The 16807-nt window shown below is 37.5% G+C and overlaps 1 protein-coding gene across 1 annotated transcript; it reads left to right on the top strand.

The window, feature by feature from the left end:
* Nucleotides 1-5160: 5160 nt before the first annotated feature.
* cygb1 (cytoglobin 1) lies at nucleotides 5161-16133 on the top strand. The gene is made up of 3 exons (XM_067370967.1): nucleotides 5161-5400; nucleotides 12133-12364; nucleotides 13207-16133. The coding sequence occupies exons 1-3, from the start codon at nucleotides 5267-5269 to the stop codon at nucleotides 13372-13374; spliced, it is 534 nt and encodes a 177-aa protein (XP_067227068.1). The 5' UTR covers nucleotides 5161-5266; the 3' UTR covers nucleotides 13375-16133.
* Nucleotides 16134-16807: the final 674 nt, after the last annotated feature.

Raw genomic sequence — 16807 nt, 5'->3', positions numbered from 1 at the left:
CCATAGACCTGGTAAATTATTTTGTCTGAGATTGATATTATTTATCTAAAAAGACATGGATAAATAAACAAACAAACATTTTCTTAGAAAAACTAAAATCTGAATGTTTATTGTACTGAAATCTTACTATGTCAATTGCATAATTTGGAACGCAGTGTAGAATCATTGAAAAAATTATTTTATTAGCAATGCCTTTTACAACATTTTAGACACGTTTTTAAACTTTTATTTTATTTAAACTTTTATTCTCTTATAACTTAAACTAAACATTCTTTGTAAAATTCTGTTGAACGATAACTATTATGCCTATTTATGATAATATTAGTCTACTGTATCATATTTAATATGCAAATTTCCAGGGCCAATAAATTATCAATATGACAAAAACTTGTACATAATCTACTTCATGCCTTCTGTCTTCTGATAGTTCACACTATTTTATCAAGTAAAGTCTTATTTTAGAAATCTTTAATGATTTTTATAAAGTATTTGTAAGATAAACATTTACTGGACTGAAGCAACTTGGGTTTACTTGATTATTCATACACCATTTTTTAATTTTACCCTAAAATTACAATTCTGTCATTTACTCACCCTCAAGTTGTTCCAAACCTGTAATTTTTCTTCTTCTGCTGAACACAAAGGAAAATATTTCAAAGGACATAGGTAACCATACAGTTGTGGGGCACCACTGACTTCCATAGTATGGAAAAGAAAATACTATGGAAGTCAATGGGACCCATCAACAGTTTGGTTACAAACATTTTTCAAAATATCTTCTTTTTTGCTCAGCAGAACAAAGACATTTATATAGGTTTGGAACAACTTGAGGGTAAGGACATTTTTAAATTAAGATTTTTATCTTTTGGGAGAACTATCCCTTTAAATATCCACAATGTTCACACAATGTTACATATTTGTTGTGCCAACAACAAACTGCATGTATCTCATGTGTAACTGCGTCCAGCTTCCACTAGAGGGCAGCAGAAACAGCACATTGAAGACTCAAAGACGGTTATTACATTAACAATTTACATTTACTGGCCAATACAACTATAACTAAACAGTAGAAACGTACAACCGACATTCATCCATCCAAACTGCTTTATCCTTATTAGACCTATGCTGCATATCTTTGGATTGTGGAGAAACCGGAGCAGCCGGAGGAAACCCATGCAGACACAGAGAGAACATGCTGTACAACCAACAATTCAGCTTAAAGATGACTGACTGTGTAATTGCTGTTCAGAAGCTGAGTTTGAAAAGAAGGATTAAAATAAGTACCGTAACTGTCACAAATCTGTAATGATGGTCACATGCCTCAGGGTTAGGATGTGTCTTCAACAGACTCATCTGCCTTTCATTATGATTCCTGACCTTATACACCCACACATACACTCATGTGAAGCATACAGTATGTCATTATAGAAAGCCCTGATAAATTATTTGTGATGTATGTGAAATATTTTGGCCAGAGTAACATTTGGGTGAGTTTTCAACAACATGCAACATTTCTCTCTCTGTTGTTTATGTTCAGTGATGATATTCATACTACAATCAGTTCAGATTGAGATAAAGACCTCACAGATGTTGCTTTCACATCTAAGAGTATCTAATGAAATTCTCATTTATTAAAATATTAACTAGTATCACAATTTCCACAAAAAAATATGAACTGTTTTCAACAATGATAATAATCAGAAATGTTTCTTGAGCATCAAATCATCATATCAGAATGATTTCTGAAGAATCGTGTGACACTGAAGAGTGGAGTAATGATGCTGGAAATCAGCTTTGATCACAGGAAAAAAAATACATTAACATAACATGTATTTCAAAATTTTTTACTTTTTTTTTTTTTTTTTAAATAATACCAAATAATACCATGGTTAACAATGACAGTGTTTTGGACATTTTGTTAATGATCCCTGTGTGAAACGCACACCATCTGACCATTACAGAAAATCAGCAGAAGCAAACTACTGAAGCAACTCAAATAGACAGGACTGATAATCACTCAGATCAAAGCTCACACTGAAACCAGACAGACAGGTGTCAAACTGACCCGACGACCCACAAAACACTCCACACCTCAAACAATAAGACTAAAACCTCTGATCTGTCCCTGAACACCCAAACACCTGCTGCTCTCTGTCTGTGTGGCATTCTCCAGAAATGAGCTAAATCTGATTAAACCTCCCTTTAAAAATCTGTTTATCTATCATTTTATCCATCTGTTTATGTCCTGTTGAACTCAAGGTGCATCAATCTCTCCCACCCTCTGTGATTATGTCAGTTTAAAAGTGTGTGGTAACACTTTAGTACAGGGAACACATATAAACTATTAACTATGACTTTTCCCTCAATAAACTCCTAGTTGACCGCTTATGAATAGTTAGGTAGTTGTTAAGTTTAGGTATTGGGTAAGATTAAGAATGTAGAATAAGGTCATGCAGAATAAATCATTAATATGTGCTTTATAAGTACAAATAAATAGACAATATTCTAGTAATGTGCATGCTAATAAGCAACTAGTTAAAAGACCCTAAAATAAAGTGTTACCAAGTGTGTGAAGGGTCTTTATGACCCCACTCTAACACACACACTTCACAACCACCTCTAAACCAACCAGTCTAGTTAAAAGATCATAAACACTGAAGAAACAGCTTCATCAGGCTAACTCAGTATGAACTAGAACATTTCTGATCTCATTTTACAGCTCTTACTGGATGACAACTATTGACTCTTTTGAGCCTGTTTTCATTTCTCCTGATGGAACTTAAAGGAGAAACATCTGAGACAATGTTTCTACTTAAATAAATTATTACAGAAAACATTGTTAATAAAAGAGGAACATCTGAGCAATAAAACAATCTTCTGGATGTGCAGCTGCTCATCTGAGATGCGACAGATGCAGTCACAGCCATGTTGATGCAAGGTGGAGCACGTACGTTTGCTCTTAAGTGTGTGTGTGTGTGTGTGTGTGTGTGTGTGTGTGTGTGTGTGTGTGTGCGTGTGTGTGTGTGTGTGTGAGAGAGAGAGAGTTTGTTCAAGATAAAGAAGAAGAAATTACCTGGAGTTCTCTACTGTGTTTCATTCCAACTTCGTCTCAGATGTCTCTGAGAACAAACCAAAAATATAGCTGCAAGCAGCGATGAGGGGCCCAAGCCCGGCGCCACCGCCAGCCCGGAGCCAATTTAAACTGGGTGAATGTAAAAGGATTTTGTCAAGACATGAGACTCTTCCTGTTTCCCTTTTTATCATTAATTTATTTTCTTGCCATAGCACCATTGGAAATATCTAAAATCTGTTTGCAATGTAGCATCTGCAATGTCTTGGCATCATGTTCAGAAAGTTTGGTGCGAATCGTAAGAATCCCCTAAAAGAAGTAGTTAAAAATTCATAGCCTGATTTTTCAAAAAAATCCACATTCAAACCAAAATTGCTGACATCCTGTTGGTTGAAGCTAATGGCTGCAAATTAGAAAGTCGTGCGGATCGATGAGAACAATATATTTACCGAGTTTGGTGACTGTAGGTAAAATTAACCCCAACCTTTAGACAAAAGGTTTCAATTTCGGTTTCTAAGGCTTTGCCCATGTCTACTAGCTGACAACTCTTATGTGTGTCGAGTTTCATGCAATTTTAAGCATGCCAAGAGCCTGAAAAGCACCCAAAAAGAATATTAAATTTGCGTTGCCATGACAACAGTATTCAAGATATCAAGAATCTTTCACAGGTGTACATGTGTATAGTCTTGACATTATTCTGAAGGAGACTGAAGCAAATCTGGTAAAAATAAGAGGCTGATTTCAAAGCATTTTGAAAGTGACAGTTGGTGGCACTATGACTTTGACTCACAGTATTCACATTCAAGTGATCGGCCTCATACCACAAACACACAACTGAAGTTTAATCAAAATCAATCAATGTTTGCAGAAGTTATAACACACTTCTCATTCCAAATATCCGTTCGCAATTTAGCATCCTCAATGTCTTGACTTCATGCTGACTGAGTTTGGTTGCGACCGGATGAATCCCCTAGGAGAAGTATATCAAATTCCCATGATAGCCAGCTTCCTGTTGGGCTGGCATATGACGAGTGCAACAGTTATATGGCCCAATTAGTCTGTAACTGAATGAAGTTTGGTTACTGTAGGTGAAAAGGGGTGCACTACAGAACCCCTCAAATACAATCATATAAAAGGGTGTGATACAGACCCAAAAGTGCCCAAAACTTTGGGGGGGGGAAATTTATCTAAGGAAAACAATACGGCCTTCGCCCTTTCCCCTAATTAATCACTAGTTGTCATCCAGTAAGAGGTATAAATGAATGTGGAACATGAGAAATTTGAGATTATACAGGCACATTTTCAACTAAATTTAATCTTTTGCATAAATCTTATCTCAATACATACAGTACTGTACTGTGGACTCTTACAAAGCCCTCAGAAACAAGATAAACACCACGAAGAAACAGTTCCTCCATTTACTCGTGATCCAAACCTGTAAGATGTTATATCTTCTGTTCAACACTAAATATTTTTTGAAAAACACTGAGGTCCAAACAGAATTAGACTATATTGACTTTCATTGGAAATAAACCCTCAAAAACATCATAATTTTGTGTTCCACAGAAGAAAGAAAGTCCTACACGTTTGGAATGAAGTAAATTCACTATTTACTTTGGGTGAACCATTAAGATGTTTAGGAAGACAAGGAATTTTGATTCTCAGTATTTTGTTTTAAGGGTGTTTATATGTTTATAAAACCAGACAAAATACAGGGGGGCAAAAAAACAGGAAATTCGATTGCAGGCTTTGGTATTTGAGTTGAGATCTCGTCTGAAAAACTACAGGAGATCAAAACGTCTGAGAAGCAAAAGCTTCTGTTTGCTCTTGATTTAATCTCCTTGCTGTCCAGGAGAAACAAATGAGATATTACAGATATAAATTTGTCTGTTGTCTTTCCAGTGGGTGGGCAGCAGACGGATGCAAGAGTGTGAGAAAAATCAAGTAAACTGAAGGGGGAAGGTGTGATTGTGAGTTAAAAGGAAAAAAAAAACATGAGTGTGTGAGTGTGAGAGAGAGAGAGAGAGAGAGAGAGAGAGATAAAGGGCCGCGGGTGGGAGGATCTCCTTCATTCAGCAGTAACTCTTCATCAGACTCTGAAGAGACAGACAGAATAAAGAACCCTAGCTGTGAGACGGAGGGAGCAAACACAGCTCTCTCTCTCTCTCTTTCAAGTGTTTCTCAGCGAGTGTCTGGATGGAGGAAGACGGAGGTGTGGAGCTCACACAGAGTCCTGAGACTCTCACAGAGGACGATGTGTGTGTGATCCAGGACACTTGGAGACCCGTCTATGAGAACCGCGAGAACGCTGGAGTCGCTGTGCTCATCAGGTACGCCTGTCCGGCTTATTTACACACATCAGTCATTCACAAAAGTACCATGTTATCACTGTGAATGGTTGAACTTAAACCATAGTTGTCTACTTAGACTATGCCATGTACCATAGTAATACCACAATGTATGGACTTTACCATTGTGATAATATAGTTTTTGGACATTTACCTTTTGGACAAACTGTGTTTTGAAAATGTGCCAAGGTACTGGTACCATGGAAGTATCATTTTATATGAACACTCACCATGGTAATACCATGTTTGAACATTTGCCATGATAATACCACTGTGTTTTGGCATTTATAATTTGTTTTTGGAAATGTTTAATGGTAGTACCAACTTGCACTATGATAATACTATGGTTGTTTGAACGTTTACCATGGCTATGTCATAGTTTTCAAAATGCAAAATAGTGGTACATAGATTTAACCAAGTGTGCCTTTTGGTAATATAGTGGTAATACAGTGTTTTTGGCAATGTTTTGCCTTTTTTGAGCAGGACCATGGTAATATAGTGTTCTGGAACGTTTACCATGATAATACTAGTGTGTAATGACATTTATAATTGGTAAAATGTACCATGGTAATACAGTGTTTTGGGACATGCAACAAGATATTTTCATGGTTATTTGGGCATGTACCGTGGTAACACCTAATATCAAAGCATTATTTAAATGGCTATCATTCAGTAGCATGGTATATTTCAAAGTAGTATGGTATTCCCACAGTAAGCATTAAATAAGCACACAGACCAATTTTCATTGTTTTCATACAGAGCTGATAATGATAAAACCTTTCAGCATTTGTACATAGTACATCCTTTATCAAGTAATTTTCCTCGGTGACGTTTGTGTGTGCTGTAGCGGTTCAGTGATCGTCATCTGAAGGTTGCTGGTTCAATTCCTCCAAAAGGGAGTGGAGATCCGTCATCATATTGTACATGATGAAAACACTGAACACCAGGCTACTCCAGGAGGACCAACGCTCTATGGCGACATCACATGGAAGTTGTGCAAACGAATCCCACTGGCACTGCTTATGTTGCCATAAATAAATATTAATATTGTATGGAAAGAGAAGATGTTAAATTGGGTGCAGGAGGATTGTGGGTAGCATTGAATTGTGACTGCTGGGATTTGTCAAACATACTGACCTTGTACGCTTGTTGGGATCTCCAGCTGCTCCTCGTGGTTTCAGAGATCACAGCTTTAGTGCAGAAAATTCTCACACTTCCTTCACACTCGTGATCTTCTGTGCTGCAAACACTGAATCAAGACAGCTGTGCTGATATCAACTTAAACTTATTTCAATTAACTTTTTCAATTTTTCAGTTCAAAGCTTTATTTCAATTAACATTTTCATTAATTACATTAAAGCTAATGTTGATGCTACAGATATACACTAATCTTGGACAGCATTTCTCTCTGATAGAAAGTGTGTTTGGATGTTCAGACATGATCAAATACAAAGAGTTCAGAAAACTAATAAGACTTAGGAGGCAACAGAAAGACGTTGAGCTAAAAAAAAAAAAAAAAAAAAAAAAAAAATCAAAGAGAATTTAGACCACATCTGAAACTGAAGCTATATGATAGTTTGTCATTTGAGTCACATTAAGTCACAAATCCCAGACTGATTCGATACACTTCACTGCCAGCTGTATCGCTCTTCTATAATTACTGGCACGACTTTAAAAGATTATAATACAGCAAAAGAGTTCAAGATATAATACAGCTGGAATAAATGAATCAAGAACATTAAACGAAAGAAAGTGCATTCGATTAAAGTGAATCAATATATAATAAAACTTATTAGCCTTAGTTTGCATTACATCAGATCTACTAGTACAAAAAATTCTGATTTAATGACTTTTATTGCTCATATATTTGTCTTTTATTACTTCTTATTCCTCCTTGTTAAAGTAGAGGACGTCCTGCTGTTCTTCTGATGTTCAGGAATCTGACGAATTTAAGCGAATCACTGACGCAGTGTGAAGTTTTCCACATGAAAGCCTCAACGTGTGCTCATATTTCTTTATTCCTGACCTGTGCACATCTATAGCTGTGTTTGAAGGCTGTGATGGATGTTAGAAGTAATTACTCTCTAAAGATAAAGTCTCAAATCTTCTCTGAGATCACACCTGAAGGGCTGCAATAAAGATTTATAATTAAACTCTTTCGGCTCGTGAAATTAGATTTATTTCTCAGAGGGGATGTGCTTTTAGATGGACGTCTCAGACCATTCAACAATGTATTTCTCTTTGTGATGCTTTAATTTAGCAGGTCAGTGGATAAATCAGATGTTATCAACCATTTATACAACACATGGGCACACACTGAAGCTCAACAAGACACCCTTTCATGTCCGTGACTAGTTGGTGACAAAAAGCACTAGATTGCAGCCAAGAAGTAGTTGCAAATGGCAAAAAAAAAACTCACTTAAGCAGTCATGAAGTGTGCACACTATCTCCGACATGCAAGAACGTAGAAATGAGCAACAGTGAGTGGAGGACAAGACATTTGGAATCAGGTGCCAAAAAACAATCAAAATGTCTAACTACAACACACGTCCCATCTCATGTTGCTGTTGTGTGCAAAATGAAATACAAGAATATATTTATAGTCAGGAATGATGTTTTTGCTGACAAACTAGTCTGGGTTTAGTTGTGTAACAACCTGACAGAAAACAAGAATTGGTGTGTCTTAAAGGGATAATTCACCCAAAAATAAAAATTCTGTTATCATTTAAAGGCAAGGTAGGTGATTTGCTTCAAAAACATTTTTTGTAATGCTGGTTGATACCATCACTAAGTTAAGTGGTCTAGATGTATTTATATAGTCTGTGAAAGGCGTAGGACCATAAAATATTCATCTAATCATATCCCTCGGTCTGAAGGATACGATAGGATGTCCTGCCTGCTTGTCAACGTATGTTTTACATACCCTCGCCAGTCACGAGCACTGCAACGAAAACAGCAGCCACCTTTTACAGTTCCTCCTGAACCAAAACAACGAGCTTATGCTGCTTTCATGCCATAACCACCGTAATTTGGAAGAGATGGAAACCAGTGACATTATACTTGTTAATGAGATTCATTCTCGTGTTACGCAGCACATTTGAGCTTCAGCAAGAACCAATGAGGTTCATTCTCATGTTACGCAGCACATTTAAGCTTCCGCAAGAACCGATGAGGTTCGTTCGTGTTACGCAGCACGTTTGAGCTTCAACAAGAACCAATGAGGTTCATTCTTGTGTTACGAGGTATGGTTTAGCTTCAGCATGAACCAATGAGGTTAATTCTCGTGTTACGCAGCAAGTTTGAGCTTCAGCAAGAACCAACGAGGGTCATTCTCATGTTACGCAGCTCGTTTCAGCTTTTGTAAGAACCAATCAGGTTCATTCTCGTGTTACGCAGCACATTTGAGCTTCTTGAGCTTCTGTTCATGTTCGCTGATCAGTGTTGAGATGTATGCGAGTAAAAGACTAAATTAAATCGGTTCATCATATAATGCGAATCTTATAATCTTTTCAGAAAATTTGGACTAAACTGCTAAATGGACTAAATTCATATGGATTAGTTTTACGATTTCTTTGTGACCATTTTGAAGAGTCAAAGTTTCAGTTGTGTAGTTATCAGTGGAGGGACAGTAAGCTCTCAGATTTCATCAAAAAGATCTTCATTTGTGTTATGAAGATGAACGAAAGTTCGACACGAGTAGTTTTATTGCATATTTTGCTGGAAAAAGTAAGATTAATATATGCCTACTTTCTACAAAGTCAGAAAGTCCAGCACAATGGCTGGACGTGTTGGCTTTAGGTTAAATTGACAAAACAAGCACAGCAAATTTGAACCAAGTCATGTGACCCACATAAAATTGGATGAAAAATTCTTTATCATGCCTCATACAAGAGACCAAAGTGTACATATCCTGTGGTGCACTTTGCCTATTTAAAGGTTGAATATATAATGACAGATCCTTCATTTTTGGGTGGTCTGGCTCTTTAAAGGTCTTAGCATATGCATATGGACTAAGAGTGTCTTCATAATTCCAGCTCCGTTTATGATCACCATGATTGTTTTCACGTTTCCAGGGGATTTTAAGTGCCTTTGTTCATCCTCCAGCCGCTGACACATGAATCTCGGTGGCAGAGGTTAAGAGCTCGTGTACTCAAACATGAGTTATGATCCACATTAAGAGGACAGAGAAGACACAGGCTCCCTTTATCTGTTGTTTGACTTGGACAAGTGAGGACGCGTCTCTTCTGTGGGCATTTACTAGACTCCATCTGTATTTAATGGAGCGGATCTTCCTGTCCTGTTGCGGTTTGACTTAAGGTTCAATTCTGTGGGCCGTAAGAGGTGAAATACAGTTGAACGGGCCGATGGGCCTCGTAGGATCAACATCAGAGGCGCTCTGGTACTGGACACATGGGGCATTTTTTTTTTTTTTTTATCATTTCCAGCGAATTACATGTAGTCTGAAATCTGAAAGCCAACATGAAATCAAAAGGACTCTATTGTTGTGCAACTTGAAACGATTCTTCTATGAACTTATTTGGTTATTTTTGAAATGTTTTTAAGAGGATTCACTCTTGTTCTGCCGTAATCTAAACAGCCACTAATTCGAGGACTAACATATCATTTCTCTTCCTGTCAAACCTCTATCTGACCTGTCCACCAGCAGCATGAATCAACCCAAAAATGAGGATTCAGGATGATCTGATGTCAGATATGTCCGCATGTCAACCACTTACATTAGTAACTGTGATTTCAGACATGTGGTTGTGAAGAATTTTGAAGGGATTGCACAGACAAGATGACACAGCAATCTTTAAATGTACGGATGTGCCAAAATACACAATCATAACAAACACTCCTGCGGGCCGTCACACACTTCAACTGTTGTGTTGAAACTGCGGACATTTTTAAAGTTTAGGATTGCAGGGATTTACGATCAGCCTCTTATCTGGAAAATAAGCCATCATGTTTGAAGCCTGTGGATGAAAACACATTATCAGCGACAGTTTTTACCCCCCCATCCTTCAAGTGAACATCATCTGAACTGTTACATCAGAACAAACACTTACAATAGCATTCCAGACCAGAGGTCACCTACAGTAACACTGACTATATTAGTGATGTTTGAGATGAATTATATACATTTAACTCTTTTATCTGCTGCTCTTTATTGAAACACAATGCTATTGCTCATGTGTATATGAGCAATTACAAAAACTAAAAACAAAAGCTAATTCGTAATATTACTAAAGGCAGAAACACGCACCTGAATGTGATCGAGATTGATGTGTTTAGGTGATAGTAAACACAGAGCCATGATCACACACACAAACACAGAATCATATTTGACAGCCAGAAACATTAAACAGCCTCTTAGTGTTTGATCTGCTTTTGCTGGATGAGAGGAACAACCCAGAGAAACCAGAATCACAAACACAAACAACGCCGGTGAAAAGGTCAGAACCACAGCTTTTGGTCTATAATGCACTGATGTGAAACACTATAGGTTCGAACGTGATAAACATCCCTTTAACTGCTTCTGAAGTCATTTTTATTTCAAAGTAGAGTTCAAAAACCAGTTTTATTGCAATATTTGTTGTGAGTGAAGGAGAATTTCAGCAATGTTGGTTAAATATTATCTCAGGAACGGTTATCTGAATGGTCCAGCTGGGTCCAAACACACTTTCTCACACACAGCGCAGCTCTCTTCTGTTCACTTTCATATGTTTATCTGTAGGTGAAATGGTTGCACAGCCCTGCTATGATTTATGTCCTGTTACAAAAACCTAATCTGAAACCTAATCATCCACTACCAACTACAGTTTTATTATCATTTTTAACATTCTTCTCAGTAAACAGTCAGTAATCTAAATTTAATTATTAGATATTTTTAATTCAACGAAACAAGATCATTTTATATTCTATTTGGGTCTCTTAAAGGGACAGTTCACCCAAAAATCATGTCGTTCCAAACCTGTATGAATTTCTTACATATGTGAAACATAAAAGGTGATATTTTGACGAACATTGGGACATTTCTCAAAAAAAATCTTCTTCCACAGAAGAAAGAAAGTTCTACAGATTCGGAACGAGTAAATTATGACAGGATGATCATCTTTGGGTGATCTATTTGGGTGACTTTTTTACATGTTCAGCTTTCTTTAGTGTATAATGTTGCTGTTTGAGCGTGAAAAAGCTTGCAAAGTTACAAAGTTCCTGCTTTATTGCAGGTACTGTTTATGAACTCCCTGAAACGCCTCCAATGTAGCCTTGAGTTTTTTTCTGGGAATGAACATCTCATTATTTCTCATTTAAATAAGTCCCGCCTAAGGCATATGCAAAATAAATAGACGGGGCCTGGTTGAGCTCATTAGTAGTGTGTTGAAACTGACGATTATGGTAAGGGCTGTGATATTTCGCAAACACACTCGAAGTGCTTGACCAATCACAACACACTTGTCCAGCCGACCAATCAGAGCACATTGTGCTTTTCAGAAGGAGGGGCTTCATAGAGACAAAAACTAAACTGAGCATTACCGACAGACTGGGAAGAGAGGAGCTGCAACAATAGAGAATATGGGGAAAATAATGTGTTTTTTGAACATTCAACATGAAAACCTGTTCTAGTAGAGCCCAAAAACTAAATCAAGATTTTTGAAAAGGCCTCTTTAAATCTTATGGGGGTTTCAATTTGTTTATTGTGTGTTCCTCTAGGTTCTTTGGGAACTTTCCGTCGGCGAAGCAGTACTTCAGTCAGTTCCGCGACATGGAGGATCCCGAGGAGATGAAGCAGAGCGTCCAGCTGAAGAAACACGCCCTGCGGGTCATGACCACCCTCAACACGCTGGTGGAAAACCTGCGCGACGGAGACAAACTCAACACAATCTTCAACCAGATGGGCAAATCACACGCGCTCAGACACAAGGTGGATCCTGTTTACTTCAAAGTGAGTATGAGGAAACAAATGACAGGATGCATAAATTCTGGGGTCAGGAAGATTTGAACTTTTTTACTCTAGTTAGTGTGTAATGTTGCTGTTTGAGCATAAACAACATCTGCAAAGTTACAACACTCAAAGTTCAAAGCAAAGGGAGATATTTTCTTTTACAGAAATCTCTGTTTAAGGACTACAACAAACGGCTGGTAGGGACTACAACGAGCTTCTTCCCGGGTTATTGACATCACAAACCCCGAAATTTACATAAATCCCGCCCCCGAGAACACTCAACAAAGGGGGTGAGGTCATGTTGGGTTGCTTTAGAGAAGAGGAAGATATGTTGTAGTAGAGTGTTGTTATCATGCGGTCAATTCAACGCTGGATTTACACAAAAGATGAACATGACGACACATGCTAGTCGATGAGTTGAATCAACTCCACAGCAACTACATAAATGTATCCACTAATCATTCAGAAACGTCCAGTTTCATTCTAAAAGTTGTAACTTCTTCCTGAGTCTCTCCACCAGTGTCCGACTCCGGTTTGAACAATGTGAGGCTGAACACCGTTACTGACAATCGACATTTTAGCTGCGTGAGATTCTCCAGCTTTGTTGTTGCTGAGCTGTTAAAGCTCCGCCCTCTTCTGGAAAGTGGGCAGAAGCAGCGGCTCATTTGCATTTAAAGGGACACGCACAAATATGGCGTGTTTTTCAGTTTATCCTTCATTCTAACTTTTGCCTCACACAACTAATGATAAAAATAAGGTCTCAATGTTGAAAACAGTTGTGCTGCTGTTCTTGCTGAATAAAAGTATTGATTGTTTTACTGACCCCAAACTCATTTCTGCAGATTCTGGCCGGAGTGATTCTGGAGGTGCTGGTGGAAGCTTTCCCACAATCCTTCAGTCCAGCCTCAGTGCAGGGGGCGTGGTCTAAACTCATGGGCGTCCTGTACTGGCAGATGAACAAAGTCTACGCTGAAGTCGGCTGGGAATCCATCAAAAACTCTGCAAAGTGAAGGAGAAAATATGCAGAATTATACAACTTGCACCAAAGATTACTGCAGATGTGTCATGTATATTTGATTAGTTTCTATATTAAAATATTGGAAGAAAAAAAGGACAAGTAGAATGCAAATACCGGTGTCATTGTAATCAGAGTGTCACGAGTAGTGGCTGTAGTAATCGCACGACGCAGGAGAATCCAAACAAACACTTCTTTATTAATCCACAAATGAACAAACAGGAGCAAACTAACGCACAACCACATGAAATAAAGACGATACCGGACTATGAGACAAAGGAAACTGAGGGCTTAAATACACAGGGGAGTAATCAAGGTAAAACAACACAGGTCCAGGAACTAATTAATTGGGCTACTTTAACACTGTTGCCACGGGTTGTTTTTTATGTCCGTGGGTTAAAACGAGCACAAATAACATGATATTTAGCCACCTAGAATGCTAATTTTACCAGAGGAACCCAGACAAAAACGCAGATTTTACCTCCCGGAACACGATTTTTACCGGTGGACGCAATTGGGCTAGTTTTGGGTTAGTTTTAAGCAGCAATTGGGCGGGTTTTGTTGTGAAAACCTGGCAACTGTGCTAATAATGATCAGGAACACGGGCAAAACAGAACCAGAACACAATGAAACTAAGGGTACGTTTACACGACAATGATGTACTAAAAACGGAAAAGTGTTTTTTTTTTCTTTGTTCAGATGACAATGCTATCAAACTACCGGATCTGCGAAAATGACAAAAACACTGTATTATGTATGCCAGACAAGTAGTTGTTGATTTCACTTTGTAAAGAAAGATTACGCACCTGTGCATACGCATTATTTTACAGAGCATTCATGTATCCATCTTATTTTTACAGTTCACTGCACTTTGATAGCCTATTCTTCTCATTTTTTCCTTATAGCGGCTAATAATTTGGAAGTCTCGCACATTCACAGTTAAAGGTGCAATATGTAATAATTTTGCAGTAAAATATCCAAAAACCACTAGGCCAGTGTTACACATTTTGTTCACTTGAGTACTTACAATATCCCAAATATTTCCAACTATTTGTAAATCGTGAGAAAATTGCAATTTTAAGCAAGGCTCCGGGACGTGTGAGTAGTCGCCTGTCAATTGCGTCATACCCACGTTATCCTCGGTTTCCGGTTTTATTATGTAGAAACCATGGAAACACCAAAGACTCTTTAATATTTACATGTTTTAATAGACAAGGGACCAACTGTTTTGATATATTTATAGACAGAAAACTAATTATTGTTATATAGCTCAACACGTTTAGTCTTATTTTTTAAATCTAATTTTCTTGATTTGGCGAGTACCATGCTTTACCATGCCTCAGAGAAAAACACTATTTTGTCAAATAGCTAACATAGCATAATCAGATGCAGCTTTATTTTTAGTAACAGTAATACAGAATTGTCTCAATCATACAATACGTTTTAAAATTAATTGTGTGCCATTTATCAACACAAGCCATCCAGCATTTAACATGATAATCTAAAATCGATCTATCTTACTGCAGTGTGTAACAGTGTCTCACAGCAGCCGCCGAGCGAACGCACAGAGTAACGTTATAACATCATTTTCAACACAGTAAAATGTATCTAATATGATAAACAGAGCTGTGTTACCTCATACTGATAGTGGAAGCGGTGCTGGCAACTGTGTCATAATAAAAGTCCTGCTGCTCGTGAGGCGTGTGTTGAGCAATCGTTCCAGCTCCTCGTTCAGCTCCACAACGATCCTGCTCTGCTTCATACTGCAGTGACGTTAATAATCTAATCCATGAAAATGATTTCTTCCTGAGCCCTATCCCTATTCTTTTGCACTGTCAGTTGAGACGGAGACCACATGTGCCAAGATTCCTCTCTCAAACTTGGCATCATCAAGCTACGCCTTTGTTTTGAATAGGCCTCTAGCGGACAGAATTCTTACATACTGCACCTTTAACACATTGAAAAATAAGATGGATAGGCTAAACATGTGATACGCATGTGCATGACGTCACCGTCTTTGCAGTTTACACAGACATCACAATATCATTTTCAAATGCTTGCACTTTGAAACATGTTTTCAAAAGCTTGCGTTTTCAGGCCACCAAAACATGGCCAAAACACATACGTTTTCCGTTTTTAGTTAAAAACGTTGTCGTGTAAACAGCCCCTAAACCGTCTACTCGTTACACACACACAGAGAAAGAGAGTGAAACTCATTTTAGACAATGTCTTCATGATCATGAACCCTACATGCTATTTTATCTGGACTTTATCATGTCAGATCCCTAGCAACTGTTATTCAGCTCTGATAACAAACACCCTGTGACGTATAAATCAGTGCAGAAATCTCAAGCTCTCGGCGGTCCGTCTCCCATTAAATATTTACACAAACTCCAGATAAACCATGGGCTCGTACACAAACACGACCTCCATCAGATACAAAAATGTGCATTTCTGATTAAACCTCTTATTATTACTCTGCTGGAGCTTCAGATAAGTATCCAGTTCATCTGCAGCAGATGTTTCTGAAACAGACGATTGATTTTGTTTTAGTTGCTTACTCCGTGTGCCGTGACCAACTAATTAACATGAATAACAAGGACTGTTCTGTGGTACTAAAGCAGCTAAACTCATTTCTTTTTGTACTTATTCCAATATTTTGTATCTGTGATATAATCACTAATTCAGAAATAAATTCTGAAACATTAAAGAAATACATACCTGAGTCTTGCACTTTTTTTGGTCTTACTCTTTTTTTATAAAACCAGAACAATATAACAATATTTTAAAATATTTGTAAAATATTTTTAAATAATTTTTTATTTACATTTTTAATGAATTAATGTTTCATTTTATCTAAATTGTAATATATAAATATTATTATATATTAATTATTACATATATTTATTATTATTTTATTTACATTTTATTTTATTTACATTTTAATCTTTCAATTTTTTTATTTTATTTCCTACAGACATGCACTAATAGAGCAAAAAGCACAAAACATTGCAAAAAAATTGATTGTTTTTCACGGGAAGTATGTGCTGAATTGTATTGTTGAAAATATGGTGTTTTGGCGGATGCTATGGTTACCATGTTAGCGTTCTGAAAGCAAGCACTGTTTACTGTGAGCTGAACGTGATTAAATCTCTATTAAATTCAGTCATTTTATCAGCGTCTTCACCTGCAGTATGTGTCCGTGTGTGATAATCTACAGCGAACCGGAGGAACGGCTCCTATCAGACACACATTCAGCCTCTGACCTCTACAAACTTTACAAAGGAATGGGGAAAACTTCATTATCAAGAGCTGCATGATAAGAGGAGCGTTAGACAGACAGATAAACCACAAACGGGATAAATGAACGGAACTCAGTGGGACAAATGTCATTATAAAGCTGTGTGTGTTTACACGGATGTAGAAAC

The sequence above is a fragment of the Chanodichthys erythropterus genome, chromosome 3 (assembly GCF_024489055.1).
Source record: "Chanodichthys erythropterus isolate Z2021 chromosome 3, ASM2448905v1, whole genome shotgun sequence".
In the NCBI taxonomy this organism is placed as follows: domain Eukaryota; kingdom Metazoa; phylum Chordata; class Actinopteri; order Cypriniformes; family Xenocyprididae; genus Chanodichthys; species Chanodichthys erythropterus.
The sequence above is the reverse complement of the archived record's forward strand: the minus strand, read 5'-3'. Positions and strand labels throughout refer to the sequence as shown.